General features: G+C 31.4%; 3 protein-coding genes across 4 annotated transcripts; 1 reads left to right on the top strand and 2 right to left on the bottom strand.

The window, feature by feature from the left end:
- The first annotated feature begins 524 nt into the window (after window positions 1-524).
- On the top strand, window positions 525-3,049 carry LOC105160658 (pentatricopeptide repeat-containing protein At2g27610-like). 2 transcript variants are annotated; one of them, XM_011078137.3, is made up of 2 exons: window positions 567-729; window positions 831-3,049. In XM_011078137.3, exons 1-2 carry the CDS (start codon window positions 716-718, stop codon window positions 2,371-2,373), a joined length of 1,557 nt encoding a protein of 518 aa, XP_011076439.1. In that variant the 5' UTR covers window positions 567-715; the 3' UTR covers window positions 2,374-3,049. The 2 variants fall into 2 exon arrangements, with proteins under 2 accessions (XP_088735988.1, XP_011076439.1); XM_088879862.1 differs by having other exon boundaries at window positions 525-3,049.
- Window positions 3,050-3,302: 253 nt separating this feature from the next.
- LOC105160745 (oleosin L) lies at window positions 3,303-4,026 on the bottom strand. Its single transcript, XM_011078224.2, has one exon. It carries the CDS (start codon window positions 3,959-3,961, stop codon window positions 3,524-3,526), a length of 438 nt encoding a protein of 145 aa, XP_011076526.2. The 5' UTR covers window positions 3,962-4,026; the 3' UTR covers window positions 3,303-3,523.
- A 7,417-nt stretch (window positions 4,027-11,443) lies between these two features.
- On the bottom strand, window positions 11,444-12,435 carry LOC105160657 (ethylene-responsive transcription factor 2-like). The gene has a single exon (XM_011078135.3). The coding sequence runs from the start codon at window positions 12,300-12,302 to the stop codon at window positions 11,562-11,564; it is 741 nt and encodes a 246-aa protein (XP_011076437.3). The 5' UTR covers window positions 12,303-12,435; the 3' UTR covers window positions 11,444-11,561.
- Between the last annotated feature and the right edge of the window lie 13,368 nt (window positions 12,436-25,803).

Below are 25,803 nucleotides of genomic sequence, written 5' to 3'. Positions count from 1 at the left end.
TTTTACATCTTTATACGTTAATATATGTGATAAGATATATTTTCATCGTTATAAGGGTAGTTTATTCACAAAAAAATTGTTTGACCTACAATTAGGCAATAACAAGTGAACCGAAGGTAAATATAGATTTTCATTCTATTTTTTTTAATGTAAAAAAATTCAGTGAATTTTAACTAACAGATGGATCTATTTGTTAGATAGAAGTAAATCTCGTATAGTGGATATAAGTTTTCAAACTACAGAGGTCTATGTGTGATTATAACCAACCTCAGGAGATAGGAGTATAATTATCCCTAATTACATACTGATTTATTGTTTGAAAAATTACAAGTACCCCCTACAATTACAGATATTCTAATAAATAACCCCTCGTAACAGCTTATTATAGGGAGTATTTATAATTTTTCAAATAACAAAAAGATATTTGTAATTAAAACAAACCTAAAGGGAGCTTATTGTAATTTATATAGGGTAAAGTGGAAAACATTAGGGTAAACTTGATATACAATAAGGCTTCTTTCTTTTTATTGACAACTATACTTTTGTACACATACAAATTACAATATCTAAACATTTATACTTGAAATGTTGATGTACTGAAAACATTTCTTTCAAATGCTACTTAGACCGAGGAGTCCCATTTTCCCAAAGTATTACGCTTCTGTACTTAAATCTTGTATAGCTCGAAAAGCCATAGAACCTGGGAAGCAACTCCATGCGCAGTTATGGGTTAGTGGCATCGTGTTAAATAACGTTAATTTGGCTACGAAACTGATTAATCTTTACAGCGTTTGTGGCACTTTAACATATGCCCATTATCTGTTTGATAGAATTCCCAACACGAATATTTTCCTTTGGAACATTTTGATCCGTGGGTATGCGTGGAACGGACCGTGCGAGGCTGCAATTTCTTTGTACTATCAACTTCTTGGACATGGGCTTGTTCCTGACAATTTCACGTTTCCGTTTGTGCTCAAAGCGTGCTCGGGCCTTTCGGCGATCAATGTGGGAAGGGAAATCCATGATGAACTGAGGAAAACAGGGTGGGAGATGGATGTATTTGTGGGTGCTGCGCTTATTGATATGTATGCAAAGTGTGGTAGTGTTACTGAATCCCGTCGGGTGTTCGATAAGATTGTAAATAGAGATGTAGTGTTGTGGAATTCAATGCTTGCTGCTTATTCTCAAAATGGGCACCCGGAAGAGTGTTTGAAACTATGCAGCGAGATGGTATTGGGGGATTTTAGGCCTACTGAAGCTACCTTAGTGACGACTATAGCCGCTTCTGCTGATTCAGCGGCAGTTATTCAAGGACGAGAGCTTCACGGGTATAGCTGGAGACTCGGATTTGAGTTAAACGACAAGGTTAAGACTGGGCTTGTGGATATGTATGCTAAGAGTGGCAATGTGAGGGCTGCAAGGGTCTTGTTCGAGGAATTAATGGAAAAGAGGCTGGTTTCTTGGAATGCAATGATTACAGGTTATGGGATGCATGGTCATGCTTATGAAGCACTTGATTTGTTTACTCAAATGGCTGAATATGTTCAGCCTGATCACATTACTTTTGTAGGGGTTCTATCGGCTTGTAACCATGGAGGACTGCTAGATAAAGGGCAGATGTACTTTGACTTGATGATTAACGATTATCGCATAGAACCAACTGTTCAGCATTATACCTGCATGGTTGATCTCCTCGGCCATTTTAACCGGTTGGATGAGGCCTATCGTCTAATAACAAACATGAAGGTAATGCCGGATTCTGGTGTCTGGGGTGCTTTGCTTAATTCATGCAAGATCCACGGAAACGTGGAGTTGGGCGAGCTTGCACTGGAAAGACTAATTGAGCTTCAACCAGATGATGCTGGAAATTATGTGATTTTATCCAATATCTACGCCCAAGCTGGGAAATGGGAAGGAGTTGCAAAGCTCAGAAATCTAATGACTGAACGGAAGCTCAGAAAAAGCATTGCTTGCAGTTGGATTGAGGTTAAAAGCAATATCCATGCATTTGTATCTGCGGATACTTCTCATCCTATGTCTGGTCAGATATATGCAGAGTTAAGCGAACTGGGAGATTTACTTGGAGAAGCTGGGTATATTCCAAATACTTCACCAGTTTTCTATGATGTGGAGAACGACGACAAGATGAAAATGGTGAGCAGTCACAGTGAAAGGCTAGCTATTGCCTATGGACTAATTAGTACTCCCCCGGGGACCAAGATTCTAGTAACCAAAAACCTCCGCGTCTGTGAGGACTGCCATGTTGCAATCAAGCTTATATCAAAAATTAAAGAGAGGGAAATCACCATCAGAGATGTGAACCGCTATCATCATTTCAAAGATGGCGTGTGTTCTTGTGGTGATTATTGGTAAATGATTTGGGATGCAAGTGTTACCATCTCCGAGATGACAACATTTAGAAAAGAATTAACTAAGCGCAGAGACTTTCTTGAAAAGAATCCATCTGAAGAGAACAAGCCATCAGCAACACAAATTTTGTGCCTCACCTCCACAGAACTCTTCTGTGAATTGTGATGACCAAAACTGAGACTTGTTCTTCAAGGGTAACCGCGATGCTCCGTGAAGACTAATTTGGAACGCAGCAGGCAACAGTGCATGCTTAGATGTAAGTTGACCGTACCGATAGCTGCTCGCGCTTGCAAAAGGACTCTTGAATTGTGACAGACCTGAGGCACAACGCCAAGGCCAAATTGACAGTCTTCATGGAAGTCGCTTAGTAACCATGTCGGAAAAGAGCTCTGTTCCGAGAGGGTCAGGAATTTGCAGGTTGGATACAGACGCATCGATTTTGTTAATGTGTCGAAAACTCTTATTTCAAGGAAACGTGATATAGTGTATTGCAAGAACTACTTCACCCCCACCGACTATGGTAATCAACAAAACAAGCCGACCCAAATCCTGATTTCAGATTTACGTTTCAGCTCTCCTTGTTGTTTGTGCGTATGCTACTTCTGTTCTCCGATTGTCTTCTTCTGTGTTAACATTTGTAAAAAATTATAGAAAAATTCTAATCCAAACTCCATAAACATATGACAGTGTTCCTCAGATTCTTGCATCATTGGGATAGAGAATCTTGGTGCAATACATTTGGCAGATAATTTTTGAAAAGTAAAACAAATTACCCAAGAGTATATTGCTCATTTTTCTTAGCATATACTTTTTTGTTTTTCTCTTTTTCCAATATTTCCAATATCACAGGAGCTAACATGCATTTTAGCCCCCAACAAATTCAATGTCCATAAAGATTGGATCCCTTCCAGCTCTGTAATTGAGAGACAACATTTGAAAATGACTTGTTTATTGATAACATAATGTACTAAAAGACCATATATACCAAAGACATCAAAATCAAGAACAAATATTAACTTCGAAAAACAAATTGAAAGCTTATCATCTCCAACGCCCTCCGAATGTCGCCAAATAATCAGCACTCTGAACCAGACATCAAACCAACTAGCGAAGGGCCACACAGTTTAAGATTTTCATACAACAGAAACAGAGCTCAAGAAGTTTGAGACCCCGCAACAGGCTGCTGCGAGAACTGCTCTGCCCTATCCTTCATCTCTCGCGCCTTGCTCGCCAGCTTCGTCTTTGCCGATTCCAGCTGATCCGCCCCCGGCGGGTGTTTCCCCGTCAGATATCTGTAAATCCACGACAGCACACTCAGCGCCGCCACGCCGAAGCCTCCGGATGCCAGAAAACCCGCACCCAGCAAGAAAATGGTTATGACCGCCGGCACCAGAACGGGGCTAAAGATCACAAGCAGCGGAGTGGCGATGGTGAGCGCAATAACAGTCCCGGCTAAAGTGAGGCCAGAGAGGACGAGAAGCGAGCCTCCGGCTGTCACGGCGGTGGCCGCCTTCACTACCCGCTGGGCGCGCGGCTGCAGCTGCAGGTGAGGCGCCCTGGTCTGCTGTTGTTGACCATAATGCTCAGCCATTTCTGTCAAGAACGGAGCAAACTTTGAGGTGAAGTTCTTGATGAAGTGGAAGAGTGGGCGGAGAAAGGAGAAATAAATAGAGGGGGGGAAGGGGGGGGGTACGTGGGGTGGGTGGGGGGTCACGTGTTGCAGAGAATAGCATGCAAAGGTTGCATGCAGCGCAGAGGGGCTTCTTTGGGGACACGTCTGTTTTGGTCGTATTTGGAGGTGGCCTATGCCTGCCAAGCAACTTTGGATTGTCGAAGACGGGTTCGGGGCCCGGGTCGGGTTATGTTGATTCGACTTGATCCAGTTTGGTTTACAAGTTGGAACTGAATTATATATCCACATTTAATCAAAAATTATATTTATTAGGTGGGCCAACCGATGGAGTTGGGTAAGCGTCCATGTCACAGAACCTTTTTTAGGCCAAGAATCTCATTATTGGTTGAATCAGCACGGATCCAATTCATTGGTAAATGAAAAATCTATCTTATTAATACTCAAAAAAAAAAAAAAATCTGAAAATGAGGATAATCAAATATAGTATACTGGTCATGCGATGATTTTTTCTTATTCAAATGTACATACATAATGTACTTACGCCTTATTTATTAAGCAGGATAGGACGAGACATCTAATTTTATTGACATTTCCTTTAATTCAGCGCAACTGAAGACAAATTCCTAAGGTCCGATAATAGGCCTGATTGATGCTTAATAACAATATCTTCTGCTAAGGTGGTATTTTGATCGTGCGGAAACCCAACTCACTTGGATTGGATTACAAAACATTCGTCTAATAAGCTCTCATTTTTCAAGTAACAAATTATATAAATACCTTCCAATGTCACTGAGATTGCATCTTAACCTTATTTGACTTAACAGGTGACAACAGCAATTTTATCTTATACTTGATTCTATTTTTGTTTTTGGAAGAAGAAGAAGAAAACTTTCATTAATTATCTCAAAACCTGCCAACAAAGCAGCAAATTCACCAGACACTGTCCAACCCCAAAAAATAAAGGAAGCATCCTCTGGTTCATGTATTTGTTAGATTTGTGGTAAAATGGGCTATGGTTAGTTGTGGTAAGCTTTTAAAGGCCTTGGGTTGCAATTCAAGAAATAGGCCCATACTATAATAGTCATATGGGCTCAAACACAGAAGAATTTTGAAAATAATTAGATCGGTTATAATTACATCGTATTTTAAATTTTATTCTATTTTAGTCCTTCACCTCTTCAATGCACCGTAATAGTTCCTTATCTCGTAAAGAGATCTTAATATGTTCCCTAACAGTTAAGTTTTAATGCAGTCGAATTAAATTGGATGAAATATTCTACTAATGGGAGGAAAAATTAAAATATTGAAAGAAGTAAAACTACTACTATTAAAATAAATAAATACTTTATATTAATTAGATTTGAAACGATAATCTTATAGTTATAGAAACTTAATTTTGCCAACTAAATTAGTTTTCGTTAGCAAATTTTCTGCTCATCATGTGAAATTCTTTTTTAGAGAAGAAAATAATTGTCCCTAAAATCAATTAATCGATTAAAAAAATAGAGAACGTGAAATATAGCCTATTTATCTAGATTAATATAAAAATAAAGTTGCTTCTACTCACAATTGGCGGTTTGTGATACTGCAACGTCAAATTTTAAAATCGCATTTATATCCTTAAATATTTGAATTGATATAATTACTTATTTATTTTAAACGATTCTCATCATCTTTTGACCACTAATATACTATTATATTTATCCTTCACTTTCGCTTAGGGTAAAATTTATTTTAGTTCCTGACTTTTGATTTTAACTTCAAAATAGTCTATCTTTTTAACCCACTTCAAATTAGTCCTTGCAATGAGCGATTTCCTGTATTATCCTTATGAGACTTCTTTTTTTAGAAAAATAAAATCATTTGTTATTCTAATTTAGAAAAATATAACCATTTTAATTGGTATAATTTATCGTTGGCCAATTTATTCAAATAATAACTTGTTAATGATATATAAACATAACTATTGTGAATCTAATGAACTTATTGAACTTTTCATATAAAAAATTATTTGAATATACAAGTTGGATAAAAGAGTTTGAATTAAAAAAATAGAGCAAAAATATTTAAATAAAAAAAACTTTTGAAATTAGATCATAAATTAAAAAAATAAATATATCAGCTAAAATATTGAAGAATGGTAATATGATCTTAAGTAGACAATCCAATTTGTAGACCACGTACGATTCCAAATACTTAACCAATAGAGTAAGAGGCTCAGAGAAGTCCCCAAGGAGCCTTCCAGCAGCTTGGGCTTAAGGAAGACAAAGCTCAAGAGGGTTTGCGAGCCAAGGGCTCCGGGGGGCCAACGTCACCTTGGCTGCTAAGAAGGGTATTTGCCCAGATAGCAGAAAACCACTCTAGCAGAAAGTGACATGAACGTCTACATGACCAATCACCTGAGAAGTATGACTCCACCTCCACCTAAAAAATGTATCGTTGCCTCATTTTTTATATTATAAGGGGATAAATTGTATTTTTTTACATATAGGTACATGACAAGACATGTACATCAGTTGCAGTGGAATTTGGCAATTGACTTATGAAGGTCAATAAACAACTTTCCTTCCCAAATGCAAAAGGTGTAGAAAAATATTCACTTCTTTTAGTGCGTGCTTCCACACATAGAGTGCACCTTTTTTCTACATCAAGTCTATGTTTTTATGCACAAATTTCCATGGAGTAGAAAACTATATTAAAGTCATTTCCAACCCTTGGAAATGCTTTCATGGTGATGTAATCCCAAATTATCTAAGATATTTTTTGGTCGATTTTCTTTTTAAAGTCAATCTTCAGTACGAATATATGTTTAGGATAAATTATATTTTGTTATTTAAATTATGATCGTTTTTATATTTTGACATTTAATTTTTTTTTTAATGTTGATTTATCATTTTAACTTCACGAAATTTTGTAGTTTAATATTTATAACTATTTTTCCACCAAGTGTTTTATCTAGAAAAAAAATCACATGCAGTGCATATGTAATTTTTAGGATTATGTAATATGATATTTTTCATATATGAACAGTATGTGATGTTTTTACGACAAAAAAAAAATTAAAAAAATGATCATATATGGTAATGTGCAAATTTCGTAAAGTTGATATAGTAAGTTGACAGAAAAAAAAGTTTAGAAGCCAAAGTGTAAAAACAGATATAGTTCGAATGGTAAAATGAAATTTACCCTATATGTTTAGGAGCCTCCAGAGTTTTTCCATTGATAATTTTTAGGTAAATGATGACGTCAGTAAAAAAAAAAAAACTACGTAAATTTTTAATTTTACCTTTCATTTAATGTTCACTTGGTAATATTGTGGGATAATTACACTCCCTTTTCTTAAAATTTTGTGTAGTTATACATAGACCCCCTAAGGTTTGTTTTTGTCTAACAAATAAGTCCCTCCATTACTCAAATTTCACTGAACTTGTTGATATTAACAAAAAAAAAAACTGAATGAAATTTATATTTATCATCGATTGACTTATTATAGGTCAAATAATTTTTTCTTACTAAATTGCCCTTATAACGGTGAAGGTATACCTCCTCACATGCATTAACGTGTGAAGACGTATAAAGATAATTTGGTCATAAAAAGATTTATTTGACCTACAATAAGTTAATAATAAGTTAATCGGGGATAAATATAATTTTTTCTTTTTTATTAATATCAACAATTAATCTCGGTGAATTTTGACTGGTGGAGTGATATATTTGTTAGACAGAAGCAAACCCCAGTGGTGTTAGATGTAATTTTTCAAATCACAGAGAGTTTAAGTGTAATTACACCAAATCTCAAAGAAGAGGAGTATAGTAATCTCTAATATTTTTATACTTGTAAATGTATATATATGTAAAGTCAAAAGAGTTTAATTGTGACAAATATTATTATCAAATCATAACCATTTGATAGAAAATAATCGTTGATGGACGGAAAAACTAGTCATCTTTTGGTATTTTTTTTACCTCCTATATCTAACATCATTATTGCGTCTATTTTTTGAAAATATTTTGTACTTCATCTAGTGCTTCAAGATATAAATGCAAAAATGGCATATATCACCACATATATAGAAGTAAAAAAAGTACAAAAATATAACTAGATTTTACATTCATAAATGGCTACATTTTATTCAATTGCTACAATAGAAATAATATTTTATTATAATTATATCATTTTGACTTTATAAATATATATTACATACCCCTTACGAGTATAAAAATATTATTAGGGAGAATGTTGAATGTGGGGTAATGAAAGTTTATGTAATTATTTTATTAACATCGGCATTTTTCAACCCTAACAGAAGGGGTCAGTTCTAAATGGGGAATGTTTAGAGGGGACATAAGCATAATTTTGAAAGTTTTTGGGGGACAACATAATTTGTATTTTTAAAGAGATCTAAGTGTAATTAATTCTTAAATTTATCCGAAAATTAGATCTTTTAAATAAAAATAAATATCCAATATGCAATTAGGCCAATATTACTTTTCATAATAAGGGTTTCTTTAAATTTTATCATAGTTACAAATATTTTCTCGTTATTTAAAAAATTACAAATATCTCCCTAAAATTAATAATTATCTAATAAACACTCCCTCATGACAGTCCATTGTAGGGAATATTTATTAGACGATCATTAAATTCAGTGAGTATTTATAATTTTTCAAACAATAAAGAGTATGCATATCGTAAGAGAATCAATTATAATATATATTAAAATTAAAAATCAACATCATGTAATTATGATTAATTTTATTTTTATCATGATTCAATAAAGATATATTTATCAAAATTGAGAAGTCAAATACAACTGAAAACTCATATGAATATCATCGACTTAAGTACGAATTTGTCAAATTTCATTGAAGACTTTTAATATCTTGATAGAATCAATTCTATGCCTTCATAAATAAATATGTTATAGTCGTCCACGACTCATAGTCATGACGTCTCTACTCTCAATAATCCAATGCTCATATTCATAATTATTAAATGGATTCCGATTCGTACACTTTTTTACATTAATTTTAGCGATATAATTTAGATCATTTTTATATATTATGTTCCGTATTCCTCATGTGTTTAAATAATTTTATACGTAGGGAAATTTATAAACTTGATATTTCGACAAAATTTTTATGCGAGAAGATATAATTTTATATTTTTAAAAGGGGTCTAAGTGCAATTAACTCTAAGTATTATTACAACATATAAATGTTTAATTAAATAGTACCCAAAAAATTTGTAAAAATTATTAGGAATAATTACACTCCTCTCCTCTGAATTTGGTGTAATTACACATAAATCCCCTGTGATTTGAAAAATTACATCTAGCAGTCCCTCTGTTAGTCAAAATTCATTGAATTTATTGATATTAATGGAAAAACTGAATGAAAATTGATACTTACCCCCACATTGACTTATTACTGACATATTGCAAGTCAAATAATTTTTTTCAAACTAAACTACCTTTATAATGGTGAAGATATACCTTCTCATGTGCATCAATACATGAAGACGTATGAGAGTAATTTGAAAATAAAAAAAAATCATTTGACCTATAATAAGTCAATCGAGAGTAAAAATAGATGTTTTTTGAATTTTTTTATTAATATAATTAAATTCGGTGAATTTTGACTAATGGGGGAACTTATTCGTTAGACAGAAGTAAACTTCAGGAATGCTAGATATAATTTTCCAAACCACAGAAGATCTAAATGTAATTACACCAAATTTCAGAAGACGAGAATATAATTATCCCAAATTCTTAAATAATTTGTGTAAGGCGCGACATCTAGAACCACTGAAATTAAATGATTCCTGAAAATAAAAGTAAAAGTGCAGATGGGAGGAACATTTCATGGTTTGAACTGAGGAAGATGCTCAAGTCAAAAAAAAAAAAAAAACAAAAAAACAAAAAAAGGAATTACAGGAATATTTCATTATCTCTAGAAGGTATATCTATTAAATACCACAGTTGTATGTGACTGGGTGCATTTCTGCTGATGAATTCGCATGGTGGCCGCACACTTGGTCCACACACAACACACAGTTGATCAAAGATTTAATTGCATTTGTTGCACTATTTATAAAAAAGGGACAAACAAAAATTCTAGATATAGGGATTATAAATAATAATTTTAAATTATATTTTTCCAATTATAGACATCGGGAACTAAATTTTAGATATGATCGAAATTTGTTGAGATGGACAATATTAGAACTCTTTTATTTGTAGTTTTTATTTACTAAATATTTGTTTATCTTTCATTCGCTCATGCGCGCTTATATAAAAAGAAATGTCCAATTGTATAAAATAAATTTTGAATTATTATTTTGTATATAATAATAAGTTATAACAAACTATTTAATACAATATAAATTTTTCAACAAAAAAAAAGTTATACCCCTACCCCTCGGCCCTCTTGAACCCCCCCACCCCCACCCCCAAAGAAAAGGGAGACGTTATCGCCCAAATTGGAGAGTCGGTAATTGGTGTCGTTTGTTGGGGTCGGCATTGTCGTGGCTGGGGCAGCGGCAAGGGTAGGGGGCGAGGGTAAAGGTGGGGGGTGGGGTAGGGGGTTAGTTTTTATTTTGATTTATATTATATAAAATAATAAATTTATTTTTTATAATTTGTAATTATCTATAAAATAATAATTTTATTTTTTTATAATTTTATGTATTTATATTTTTTTTATGTCAGTAACACACTTAAGTTTATTTTCTTTTCTTTCTTTGTTTTTTTTGTAATTGATATATTTATTTATATATTTTATTTTAATCTATAATATATTTTAAAGTGCGTCAAATTATTTATTATACGCACGTAGTGACCCTTGCATATAAAGATAATAATTTATAAGTAGAACAATAAAGATAATAATTATCCAAATAAAGTTAACTCTAAACTACTCAAATTCGACTCATGAACACGTACAAACACCTTATATATTATGTGAGAAAAGAGTAAAAGATTCATTAAACTTAGAGATAAATAAATCGGGTCAAAAAAAAGAAAAACACTAACAATTCAACGTAGCGAAAGTCTACGAAGCACACTTCTGTTGCAAGAATTTGATTTGTAAGAATTAACAAATCAATACACCAACCGTCTCCGACAAATATCTCATCAAGAGATTGATGACTTTAAAAGGTCAATGGAAAATTTTAATCTTAAATAATATTATTAAAAAATAATAAAAAAAATCAAATGATTTATAAATTTGTGTACAAGTGAATTGATTGTAATTATATATTTTTTATTTTAATTATAAAAAATTATTGATAAGTATATAATATAATTAATATTATAATAAATAAATAAATAATATGAAAATATATTTATATTCATACCAGTGGAATTTGAAAGCATAACGTTATTTTATGTCAACGATGATCTCATTTTCGTTCCTACTACGGCGTACCATTCAATCTCGACCGTTGAAATTGGGAGTCCCATCAAAATTTTATAATTTTACACGTTACACCAGATCACACGCATTGTTTCTATACATATACGACCAAGCAGGCATTATCACAGTTCCAGCTCATTCACACCACCAATAACTGTCCGCCAACTGGCAATGGTGTCATTTGGTGATCAACTTGACACACATTGGATTGGCTCTCCACTTCCAGCTCGGCTTGCTCAGCCGCTCCTCCCTCTTTCCTCCTCTTCGGCGAGCCACTTTCCGAGCCAGATGTAACAGTCGAGGCCGTCGAAGCAGAAGGCTCAGGCGATTTCCGCTTCGCCGTCACTCTCACCGGCTCCGGCTCATTTAACCCGATCTTGTGCGGGAAGTTTAGCAAAGCCTTCGAGCCACGCATTTTATAAGCGGCTCTGTCATAAGCCAAAGCCGCTTCCTCAGCCGTTTCATAAGTTCCAAGCCACACCCTCGCCCCGTTTTTAGCCGGGTCCCTTATCTCCGCCGCGAACTTCCCCCACGGCCGTCGCCTCACTCCTCTATAGTGCCTCCCCTTAGGCCCCGCCACCACAGGCGCCACTGAAACCGGCGGAGCACCCACGAATTCCGTCCTCACGGCAGCCAAGCTCATGTCCTGCTCGTCCTCAAACCTGGGCTCCGCTTTAACGTCGTTAAACGGCGTCCACCCGTCGTTAACGGCGTCGCGCAACACCCCATAGATGACCATATCCTCAGAATCATCAACTTTCAACGGCAAGTCGCCCCAGGTTTCCGTCAAGCAAGGAATCAGGCTACTGAAGCTGGAGCTCCGGCGATACACCGGCGGCAAACCCACCGGCGTCAACTCACCGAAAATTGAACGGGACATGAAGTATAAGATCAATTCGCAGATGGGTTTCACGAATTTCGATAATTTTGTTAGGAAACAGAGAAATTTAAACTGATTGAAGAGGAAACCAAAAGAAAGACGTACAAAATCTGAATTTTGGGGAAAAAAGGAAGGTCGGGTATATATAAAGGGTAGAGAGAGAGAGATAAAAGGTGCATGCACCCGTGGGTACATGGGTTTTGAGGAAATAAATTATAATTTTTTTTATTTATATTTTTCAGTATTATCATGTATATCCGATTGATGAATTTAAATTTAAACCGAATTTGATCGAATATAATCACATAATAAATGCAATATATTTATTATATAATTTAAAATAATAATTAATTATATAATAAATATATTATATTTATTTTATAATAAATTTAATTAAATTATTAAATTCGATTTAAATTAAAAAAAAATTATGTTAAACATAGTGTACGAATTTGTAGGAAGGTTCATGGAAAATAGCAAGTGGAGCAAGTGGTTGGCGTAAGGTATAATATCACGTGGTTAATAAGGACAAGATGGGTATTATTTTTGGAATAAGGGATGCTGGCGTCATATTTATGACGTTGTCGTGCGTCACTTTAAGAATGGAAAATGTAGTAGCACTTCTTTTGTCGTGTGGATAAATTAATTGGAATGTGAAGACATTGAAGCTGTCGAATGGGGAATGGATGTCGTGTTTTGGGGAGTGGATCATTTTGGATTCATCCTTCTCAGATATTCATCTCAATCATATATGTACTTACCGTAGGAAAATATTCTAATTTCCTTTTATTATTTATTTATTTATTTAAAGAAAAAGTGTGAGATAATATGGATAACTAATTAAAATTGATCAAATAAATCAATTTTAAATATATACAAAATATAAATAAAATCAATTGAATAAAGTAATTTTGTTTCCTAAACCGCAAGACACAAAATAGACGCGGTTAAAAGTAACTAACACGAGCTAATACTGTCATGCAGTATGGTTGTTGTAAAATTTTTGGACACAATATTATTTTTTTGTCATTTTTTTGTAGACGGTATTAAAAAAGAGGCAATATGTTTTTATTGTCAATTTTTCATACGCAATATTAACAAAAATAATAAATTTAATATTAAATTAAAATTAATATTTTGATAAAAATACATTCTTATAATAATAATTTTTTTTTATAAAAATTAGACGGTGCAGCTACTTTGAATAAAGTTGCACAATATGATTGTTTTCGATTTTTGTACACAATATTAGTGAACACGCAATGTTACTTTTGTTAATTTTTTGTACACAGTATTAATAAAAAATATTAAAATTTATTATCAAATTAAGGTATTTTTTTCGATAAAAATACATTCTAATAATAATTATTTTTAAGAAAAATATTAAATTATTATTATTCTACATACATATTTTTTTACTTTTGATTCAGATCCGGTATTTATAATACTGCATCCGACCAAAGCAGAGACAACAACCCGCTTTCTGCAAGCTGTTGTCTTGCTTTTTTTCTCTAATGGCTAAGCCACTGTGTTAGATAGCGGTTTTGCCTATTTTTTTTTAAAAATTCTCAAACACCCATTTTTTTAATAATTTATTTATATTTTGCATTAATTAAATAATTCTTTTTTTCTTAATCTTTGGCGATTCTGAAGGAATCAATATATGTCCTCCCTGTATTGGTAAATAATCAAAAGTTTGCATTAATTTTTATTTAAATATAATTATAATTAATTACCACGATTTTAATTCATACCCAATAAAATTATAGCCAATAGTAAAAAAAAAATTCTAATGTGTCTTTACTTCTATTACACTGACGTTTAATCTGCCCCGAGAGGCAATGTGGCACATTATTAAAATCATAGAAAATGATTTATTATTTTATTTATTAGAGGGATAATTTGTTTTAAGCTCTATATATAGAGGCAATACCATCAACAGGAGAAATAAGTTAAATTAAAGAATTAATTTAAATCTGGGGAAAAAGCTTAACTAATTATGTGTGCTAGCTTTAGAGCATAAAATAACCTTATTTTTCTCAACTGGGAAATATTCTAATATTGTTTTGCTTTGTCCCTAGTGGCAGTTTGCTTTCAGACATCTCATCAACTTTAAGATTTTATTATTATTATTATTATTATGAAACCAGCTGCAAGAATTGGACGGTTGTTATACCATCATGACATTTTTATTCTGAAACGATCAATATTATTTGCACATACGAATAAAATAATTTTAAGATGTTTCGACGTTCTGAGTTTTTAGTGATTGCAATCATGTTTGTAGTTGTGGGTTGTTTGGTTGATTCATTTGGGCACATATTATTTAAGTGATTTATTGTCAAAAATTATATTTCATATATATATAAAAAAAATATATATGTATTTGATTGTCGTATCACGCTGTTCATATTTTTTAAATTTACAAAGATACCCTAAAGAAGAAGATGGTCTCTTCTTTCTGAAATAGGGTTTGTTGATCAACTTCTCTTTAATACGAGGGACAAATTGGACTTTACACCCACTAATTGAGTGGCGTGTTTTATTTATCTTTACTATTAATTAAGTCGATAAAATTATACTTTTAGTCCTATCGTATAGGTGGTTCAATTCATTTAGTCTTTTATTTTACGGAATTTTTAAAATGGTTCCCAAATTGGCAAAAACTAGACACATCTAATCATTTGGTTTACAGGATTTTTATGATGGTTTCAGAATTGAGAAAATTCGATACATTTAGTCCTCTACCTCATGGGATTTATGAGAACAAATGTGTCGAATTTTTCTAATTATGGGACCATTCTGAAAATCTCGTAATGCATAGGACTAAATATGTTGAACCTCCTATCTGATGGAACTAAAAGTATAATTTCGCCATTAAACTAGAAAAAACTTATAGTAATTATCATTGATAGGCAAAATATATTTAGACTACAATACCGTCAATTATATTTATTTTTAATTTTTTCACCATCACTTTAAAGTTAAATTTCCTATCAATTCTGATTAGTTGTTCATTTTATTTTTATTTTTTATTTAAATAAATAAATATAATAAAAATTCAAATTATGCACACTCATATAGTATTATTCAATTCCTAGCTTAAATTAAAATTAGATCAAGCCAGTAAAACTTATGGGCTTGATTTTTTTATTAATAATGAGCTATAAAATATATATATATATATATAATTGAACACTGAAGTAGGTCTCAATCATATGAATAATTGTGATTATTTGCAGAGTTGACATCTTAATTAAACCTCCTAAAAAGACCTATTAATTAGAGTAGGTAAGGAAATTCTTTCTTTTCATATATATGGATGATATGATTATGATTATAATTATATATATATATATATATATATAAATCCTTACATTAATCAAAGTGGACTGAGTGTAATAATTACAAAGGTGTTTTGACGTTCACCCATATGTTTTTTTTCCCTGTCCTAAGTGGAAGAACTTTAATTATGAAATTAAACACTTCTAGGTAGAACAAACAGTTTTTTTTTTCTTATTCCTACCTAGTAATTAGTGGGTGAAAGGGTAAATCACATCAACATCTCTGCTACTAAATTTAATTATATAAATATTTTTTATTACAAAGATTTTCATAAAAGTTATAAGGATTTCTGACTTTTTTTTTCAAGATTTTAATTTTTTTTAATTATTTTGATCATATTAATTACAAAATTATTTTTACTAATATCTTATAAGCTCTATAATCTCATTTTATCCAAATACTTGAAATTTGCAGCTGGTCTTCATACTAGTAAAGTAATTTCACTAACCTATTTTAATTAATTTTAGCATCATCACATAGTTGTACAATGTAATTTTAATTAATATATACACACCACGTGCAGAACGGGGATCGTTTATAAATTTAAATTATCTCATAATAATTATAACATAAATACAAAATCATTTCTGTGTAATTAATCACATTTAAAATGACTAAACATGACCAAATAAGTATGTGCATGATTTCCATGCCATCACTTTCAAGGTTCCACATGCATTGTCAAGTCTAAGTATATATATATGCTACCCTAACAAATTTTAATATAATTTAAATCGAGTTTGGTTCGACTTAAATTAATGATACGATAAATTATTATACTTGTCGTGTTATTAGTGTACAGTTTATAGAAAGTGATCAATTATATAACAACTACATTACATTTATTCTGTCATTAATTTGATTCGACAAAATTTATAGCTTAAGATCTGAAAAAACACGAGTACAAAGATATTCTTGTCACAACCACCATGGTGAAGACAATTAAACCCATTGATCTCGAAACAATGTCGCACACATGAATTTCATGTCTTACATTATTGCCTTTCGAGTCACCAAGACATACAAAGTATTCCAATTCACACTCTTCGTAACGTACAATGAGGTCGTCGTCTTATCTCCACATAGAACATAATTGTCGCACGATCCCAACGTTAGCATAAAGTAATTGTTTCCATACCAACGTCAACTTTCGACAACATATGTTTCTGAAATTTCTATGCTTTTTTGGACATAAAAAATAGGTTTAAATGCATGTTTGGTTCTCTAACTAAAATTGTTTGCTGTTTTCATTTATTAATTTTTTTCAGAGTAGCATATTGATTCTATGTCTTTTTAATTTTCGTGATTTTAATTCTTTTTTATTTGTGATTTACCTTAATTATCTCGTTGAAAAAATGCATGTGCATCTTATGTGACTTTTTTAAAATTGGGGCTATGTATTGTTTCTATTGGCTCATTCTTTTCCCAATATTTTTGTCCTTAACTTTCTAAGTTAGCATTTTGATCCTTAATCTTTATAGTTTAACAATTTCAGTCCTTTTTTTTTTTTTTGCTGGAGTTCAACTCTACTAACAAAAAATGTGAACTCCGACAAGAAGAAAAACGACTAAAATCAATAAAGTCAAAGAAGTACAACATTAATGTACTATCTAAAAAATTATACACCAAATGACATAAATTACAGAATAGGAATGAATTTAATCCTTGAAAATACTGAACACGTGCGTCAAATTCATCGAAATTCCAAACTAATTATTACCTTTCCGACCTATGTAACATTTTTCTACAACATGAGTAGATAGATTAGATCATGGCTGCTTAATTCCATATGTGGCACCTAATATTGGAAAATGTTGGGAGGAAAGTAGTGTCGATGGACATGTAGTAGCGTTGGTGTGTTGTACTGTGACATGAAATGAGAAACATGTGTCGTGGTCCTCGTCTTCGTCGTCTTGTCACTTATGGAGTCGACATTCACTTCATTTCATGTACTTTGCTCAAGTTTTGAATACCGTACTGAGAAAGACTTCTCAATATTCTTACAAATTTCTTTGTTTATTTGTCTGCTAGCTGGCTGCGTAAACATAATCATAATGTTTGGATTCGTTTTCTAAGTGTTTTGTTGTGTTTTAAGAGATAGAGAGAGAAAAACAAAGATAAATAAGTGTGTATTAGAGATAATATGTATGTTTGGATTTGTTTTTTAAGATAATTTAAAATAAGTATTGTACGTTTAATGTTGTGTTTTGGGAGACAAAAATTACTATTTATTGTCAATTCATAGTCAAATCATGTCTTTTTTATATATATTTATATATATATGTGTATATATATACGTATGTATTTATGTTAAAACAGTTTAAAACACCTAAATAAGGTGTTTTTGAATGATGGCAAACATTGGGTATGTTTTGACTCGTCTCGGAGATAATTTAAAAATGAAAACAAACATAGCGAATGTATTTGTGATAGGATTAATATATAGTTCGGATAAATAATCAATTACATTATAAATGTGTTACAAATTTAATTTAGATAAAAAAATTTGTGGACCCTTTACTCTTCCAACATTGAGTTGCAGGAACTTTCATTTGAAATCAAATAATATCAAAATAGGCTTAGTTGATGATGAACAATAAAATATGTAACCATATAGTACGAAAGTGTGTGCGTAATAAAAAGGTATATTTCTTGTTGTTTGAGTTCAGATTGTTTCATTTCGTATAAAATTGATGATATTCTCCAGACCTCAATTCAATTTCTGAGAACATGAATGGAAAGATGTATTTTCAATTTAAATTTCATGACTGTTTTGATTCCATGGTTGCAAGTATATGTCACTAGGAAAAAAAAAATTATTAGCTATAATTTTAATAGTTATGGACTAAAAATCATGGTAAATAAATTTTATTGATGATGATTAAATAAAATCGATGCAAAAACACAAATTTACCACCCAAGAAAAAAGTTGTTTGCCATGGCTTTTAAACATTATTGCATGACCGTGGTCAATAACTATTTATTACGGCTATTTTATTTTTAAATATGGCAATTAATTATAGTTAAATATTGCATTTTTGTAGTGTGTTCTTAACTTACAAGATATTAAGACATGTAATTTTATTTTATTCTTTTAGATGAAAAATAATAGAGGTAATTCCATTTCAAGTACCACAGTATAGGGGGTATTGCAAGTCAGGTACCTCGCTTTATAAAATAGCCAATTTTGATATTGGACTTTACAAAGACTTGCAATTTTGGTACCTTACTTTAATTTTGGTCTCTAAACTTTCTAAAAGTATCAATTTAACCCCCAGATTTTTATTTTGTTTTAGTAGAACTATTCCCATAACTACACACGCTTAATAATAAATAAATATTTGTTCCCCTATTGAAGGATACAACTACTTAGCCTCCTATTAAGAGGACTATACTGGTTGGGGAAATCCTCTTAAAATTGAGAAAATTAAAACTACAAGTAGTCAAAAACTTCAAATCTTATGTTTTGAAGAGTAGGAGAAAATTTTTTATAATCTCTGCTTTATTGCCTCTTTATTTATAGTCGTCCACATACTTCAAACTTATTTTGGATTAAGCTACTGCGTTCATCATCTTCTTGTCCTTTTTTTATGACGTTGTTGCGTTCGTCATCACCGCGTCCTTTTCAGTTATTGGTCATGATGGCTTGTGGCCATGTCATTGCTAGCTGACTTTCTTGCTTTACTGTTTGTTGGCTTTTGTCATCTTCTGCCGACAGTTTCCTTCTTGAATTTTTACATTCTATGGCTTTTACTTTGCTTTGTAAAAATTTTTTCTTTTACCCTTGGATTCTTCCTTTAGATCTTGCATCTGTTCGTCTAAATCCCTAAGATAAGCCTTTGTTGGTCCAGTTTTCTGACCAGATTTGTATGATCTGGCCTTTAATTTGGACCACCATGATCTCCGCCTAAAAGAGGTTCTTCTAGAGCTCCTAAGGTGAGAGTCACTGTTCTGCTTCTTCCTCATCATCTTGATTCTCTTATAATCGTAGGAAAATCATTGTTATCACAACAGAGAGGGATTCGTTTGATCTTACCCCTCAGCCTCTTCAAGTTTCTCTGGATGGAGATAATATTCTTCAGCTTTTCTTTAAGAAAAGACATTCTCCTTGCAACTAAATTCAGTTGTCTTTCAGGTACTTTGTTTGACCGGATCAATATCTCCCTCCATGGACTGCAGATTTCTGCAAAGAACATTAGAGCTATTATTTCTGTTGCTACTCTACATTGGAGGAAATACTTGCAAAACAATCTACTACACAAATACTTCTTAGTTCAAGCCAAAGAGGGCTTGTGCGTATTTTCTCTAGCCTTCTCTGCTTCACTTCCTTTTTTGAAGTATCTGACTCCAAAGAAGTGTATCTTGATAAGCCTTCCTAGTCGATCTACTATCGCGCTCTTCGAATCTCAGGCAAGGATACCGATTTTGGTATCTTTTGGGGTATTATCTCATCCGATCTTCACATAACCCTCGAGTACTAGGGTGGTTGGTGCTATTTTTATGGCTGCAATCTATTCATCTATCCACGTCTCGATGTTTCGAAAGTCGATAACATCCAGGTTGAGTACGGTGCCATATGGGTGCAAGGGCTGAAGCATGGTCCCTGCCCAAAGTGTACTTTTAGATGCTCTCTTGGGATTTCTTCTTGGATTTTCTCTAAGTCTGGTTCCCACAAATGTTGGTGTCGTGTTATTGTGGAAATCTGTATTTCCCAAAGTATACTTCCTTCTGGCGGTGGTAGCGTTGAAGTGATTTCATTGGTTTGAATGTTAACTAAGTGCACAATCCCAAGTTAGGAAAAAATTCAGCCAATTCTTGTAGATCTGATAGATTTGCCCTCGTTACCTCTATTTTATGGATTTGATGGCTTCAATAATCATATCGTCTCTTGTCTTCGACTTTGGAATCTCCATTATTTTTTTCTTTTGATGTAGAAGAGGTACTAATCCAAGGGCATCAATGATCCATTCTTGTCTAGATCTGGAAGGATCTTAAAGATCTCGTTAATCTTTTGGTTCAAAGTTTCTATTTTTATAGATATATAAATTAACCTATGTTTATAGTTTTGAAATTATCTTTTGGATTTCTCTTAGATCTTGAGAGATATTCGAAGTACCCGGCTCGAGTTCTTTCCAATCAGTCCCCTTAATCATAATTTATAGAACTGTATTAGTGAAAAAAATTACCCATTCCACGTATCCTTGCTGGTAATCTACCATGGACTTTGGTTGCATATATGGTTTTTGCAGTATTTCCTGGTAGCACCTTTTGGATCTGGTGAATTCTCCATCATTCTTTTTGTTCCTCCTCAGTAAGATGTTCAGGATTCGACTTTGTAGTCTTTTTTAGAATTCCTAAGACGAAATTCTTTCTCTGCTTTTCTAAGGTCTAGAAATACTTCTGGTTGTCACTCGAACCATCGTTCGATGTTTGGAGGTGATCTTCTCCTTTCTAGAATTTCCATAAAGAAATTTCATCTTTGATCTTTCGGAACCTGAAAGTAATCCTTGTTGTAACTCGAACTCTTGTCCGGTTCCATTTTCTTGAAAGTCTCCTCCATTAATGGATAAAATATCTAAAAGTAATATTAACACATACATTTTTTCAATAAACCTAGGCTCTTATACCATTTTCAAGAAATGCGACTAGATTTGCGAAAAACCAAACTTTTGGGGCTAAAATGATACTTTCAAAAAGTTAGAGCATGGTATCAAAAGTGTCAAAACAGAAACTAAGGTACTATAATTGCAACTTTCATAAACTACGGTATCAATCTTGCTGAATCTTCGATATTGTGGTACTAAATTTGGATATTTTAAAAAGTATGATACCTGAATCGCAAAGTGACCTATATTACGATACCATTTTTGCTTTTAACCCAAAATAATGTAATAATAATTTATATCGTGCAAAAACAATCTGCAATTTGAGATAATATAGTCACCTCTAAAATAAAAAAAAAAATATGCAGAAAAATCCTTGTAAAACCCAATTACGCAATAATATGTGCATATACATATACTTATATAATAGAAAAAGAATACTAGAATATTAAATTTTTTTATAAAAAAATAATTTTCCCTATTTTTATAATGAACAGTGATTTTTGTCTCTTAAATTCCAACATCTAACACATACTCACTTATTTTAAAATATTTTAAATTACCACAAAACACAAAACCAAACGTACCATCTATCTTCAACACACATTTATTTATCTCTATTTTTCTCTCTTTATCTCCAAAACACAAAACAAAATACTCAAAACACAAAATTTCTCTTCTTACCCCAAAAATTTCTTTGATCTGCAAAATAAAATTATTACAATTACGGATTAATTTCCAAATTCGATTTGGAACAAATAGACTGGGAAAAATCAAACAATTATAACAAGTTGGGAAACTTGCCTAAAAGCAATGAACCTGCAGCTTCTATTGTTCTTTCTTTTCTTCTTTTTATTTTTCATTAAATTAATTATATATGTACATTCCCCATAACATAAAAATAAAATATAATTGAAATACAGCAAATTGGCAAGTTACACACGTGGGCTTGACCAAGAATTGCCAAATCAGATGAAAACAAATGTTGTAGGAACAGAACAGCGCAGTTGAGGGGATTTTCAACGTTCAACCCTTGGAATATCAGACTTTCTCACACTGCATCAATGGTCCTACGTTGACGCATTAAATGGTCGTACGTTTGACAAAAAGTCAATCGTACAATCGTTCAGTTTCTTGTTATATTAATTAAAATACTTCATCTCTGCTCCTACTTATTCATTCATTTATTTATTTTTTATTTGGATGTTTATCTTATCTTTTTTTTTTTAAAAAAAAAAAACCAACTTACTTCAATACACCTTTACAAGATATTTACATTACATTATCAGGACCCAATTCTTATCGTAAAACTCAGTACAAATTACTTTTCTTCTTGAATAACTCGACCCGCCTAAATCAGAATAAGTATAATATAATTAATACAAGACTTTAGTTTATAATGTGACCCAAATAACTCATATCAAAACGTAAAACCTTGGTCAAAAGTAAAACTTACGACGAATATTACTTAACTATGACTATGCACCAACTACTAGTTGTTGCTTATATAAGTGAAGTCAAAATATTAATAATAATTAGAAATTATGCCAAAAGTTTTTGCATAAGTACATTACAAGAAATATAATTTTTTGTTATAATTAATATTTCTATGGGTAAAAGAAAAATCGTAGTGAAATAATTAACTTAGTGAAAATCGAAAATATTAATTAATTATAATGATGATGGGAAAAGTCGAAAGATATTATTGCAGTGATGTGAATGAAGTTCAAATTCAACGATGATGATGTAGCCAAGAATGTAGGTTGTTACAACCTTTCTATTCTACGGTAACAGCCAAGACTCTACAATATTAAATATCCTCCAACCAACCATGTAATAATGTATATATAGTAAATCGAATATAATACGTGATCACACGAGCTACGCCTTATAATACCAATTGTATAGATATGAACATTATATTTAGGTAAATTACAATCATTTTTTTTCGAGGTTCAACATAATTATAAATACATTTTTGCTATTCGAAAAATTATAGATACCCCCTAATTTTAACGTTCGTCTAACAATGAGCCCATTCCGTTAGGTTTTCATCCATTTTTTGTAATGAACTGACTAAAATGCCCTTTTGAATTATAAATTATAATTTTATAATTTTTTAAAATACTTTTATGAACTAATGTTCCCTCTAGATTATTTATTTTACTCGTCCTCAATTTTTTTTATATTTTTCAAATACTATTTTTATTTTTTCAAAACATTCAACAAGGGTAAAATAGTAATGCCCACTTTATCGTCTAGGGGCTACATAAGTATTTTTCATTTGAAGAAGGTATTTGTAATTTTTTCAAACAATGAAAGTGTATTTGTAATTATGCCAAATCTCAGGGGAGGCAGTTGTAATTTACCCTTATATTTATTAACTTCATGTCAACTGCCATTGAGATCAGCTTACTCGATCGATAGGCAAAACTATATTTTTAGTTTTATAGAATTGGGAGTTCTATACTTCTAGTTCTCTGCTTTATAGAATTGTTAAGATGGTAAAAAAATTAAAAAATCTAGACACATTTAATCTTCAATGATCTTAAATTGAGAAAACTCGACATGTGTAGTCCTCTACTATACGGGATTTATGGAACTAAATATGTCCAGTTTTTTTCAATTTTGCGACTATTTTTTAAAATCTCGAAAAGAATATAACTAAAATTTTCAAGTTTTTTTAATTTTAAAATTATTTTAAAAATTTTCATAAAGTAGAGGACTAAAGTGTTAGATCCTCTATCCGGTGGAATTAAAAGTGTCATTGGTCCGAGGGATAAGGTCGAGGTTTTTACAATTAAAATATTGTGGGTATTGATATAAATGTTGGTATAGTAATTTGTTTTTTTTTTTTTTTGTCTAATTTGAGCATATTTAAATTATTGATATATTGAATCAGTTTTTAAATTGAAATTTATGTAAAGAGTTGCATATTGTTAAAAAATATAAAGAAATATTCACATCGATCACAAATTATGCCACTAAAGAAAATATAATACTAATGACAAATATCAAGTGATAATTTTAAAATTATCACTAAAAATATATATCAAGTGACAATAATTTTTCTCTTGTCATTATATATAATTATTGGTAACAACTATTATTTGTTGTCACTAAATTGTCACTGTACATATTTCACTAACTGTATTTAGTAACAACTTTGTGCACATTTTTTTTTGTCACTAAATCTTGTTAATAACATTTTTTATAAAATAATAATAATAATTATGAATAATAAACAAACAATTATCATATATTATTCGTGACATTCAAATTCGTTGTAATAGTCATGAATCTTTAATTTTACTACACAGACATCTTGATTTGTTGGTAAAAAATAAAAAAGGGGGCGAAAATAATTAAAAAAAAAAAAGAGGTTCGTGCCAACATGAAATATTATTATAATTTGGTCGACAAGAACATAGTCAAAATCAAATTACATACGTAAAGAATCGAAAAGAGAATTCTCAATGTTGCAATAAGATAAAACTGCATTATAATAAACTATATATATATCAAATAGAAATTAATTTGAACGTAATCATCCAAAGATATGGTAATTGAATAAAATTAATTTTCTAATGAATGCGTCTTTGGTTATTACAAAACTTGCGCCGAAAAGGGTTCGCATTTGGACCCCTTAGCCAACAACACTGCAAAAGTAGGTTAGAACTCAATTTCAAACTAAAACTCCCTTTAATTATTATTATTATTATGACAGTCAAAAATAAAGTATTTTATGTTTGTCGGAAGAAATTTTATGTGAACGCTTGGAAGAATCAAGATCAATATTTTTCTTTAATGCTTATTTTAATTTAAAACTATTGAGTAGGTGTGCAAGTTGTGGAATATTAAGCAAATTTGGAATAGGTTTCTTATGGAAAAAGGAAAAGACATATTCAATTCACTTCCATCCCCAACCAAAACATTATGTAATCTTGAGGTTTTTAATATTGAAAAGTTTGCTGTCGATGATGTCTTAATTTGGTGGTTAATATTAATGTTCCGTGAATATATAAGTCTGAGGTTGTATAGAATCGACTTATACTAAACGTATATGTATTTATCGCATTTAATGTGAGTTTATTAATCGAATCAATGTATTGTTCAGTCTATTGATGTTGATGTAATTATATAATTGTTGTTCCTATAATTAATAAAAAATAAAAAAATTGCATTAGTGCGGGTAGATATTTGATTTTATTGTAGTTTCTTGTCCGTTTGTTTTTAAAATATTGATATATTTAATGGGATATTGTAATTATATGTATGAAAAATAAAAAAAATCACTTCGAAACTTAGGGTTGTATTTGGATGGATCAAATGAAAATATACATCTAACTAAACCATATAGATGATTTTCTTATATTATTATAAATAAAAATTATTTCACATATAGTATTTTTAATACGTAATACCACTCTCTTTTCTTTGACATGTAACTGAGAAGTGTTAAATAAATCATAATAAACTCGAAAAAATGAGATAAATATTCATATATAATAAGATAAACACTACACGTTCGGTGAGACTTAAATCCATGACTT

The sequence above is a fragment of the Sesamum indicum genome, linkage group LG4 (assembly GCF_026168435.1).
Source record: "Sesamum indicum cultivar Baizhima isolate 11 linkage group LG4, ASM2616843v1, whole genome shotgun sequence".
NCBI classification, from domain to species: domain Eukaryota; kingdom Viridiplantae; phylum Streptophyta; class Magnoliopsida; order Lamiales; family Pedaliaceae; genus Sesamum; species Sesamum indicum.
Note: the sequence above shows the minus strand (reverse complement) of the source record. Positions and strands in the feature narration are given on the sequence as shown.

What these genes read in the sequence shown, in the direction of transcription:
- LOC105160658 (XM_088879862.1), top strand. Translation starts at nt 616, where the DNA reads ATGCTACTTAGACCGAGGAGTCCCATTTTCCCAAAGTATTACGCTTCT.
- LOC105160745 (XM_011078224.2), bottom strand. Translation starts at nt 3,961, where the DNA reads ATGGCTGAGCATTATGGTCAACAACAGCAGACCAGGGCGCCTCACCTG.
- LOC105160657 (XM_011078135.3), bottom strand. Translation starts at nt 12,302, where the DNA reads ATGTCCCGTTCAATTTTCGGTGAGTTGACGCCGGTGGGTTTGCCGCCG.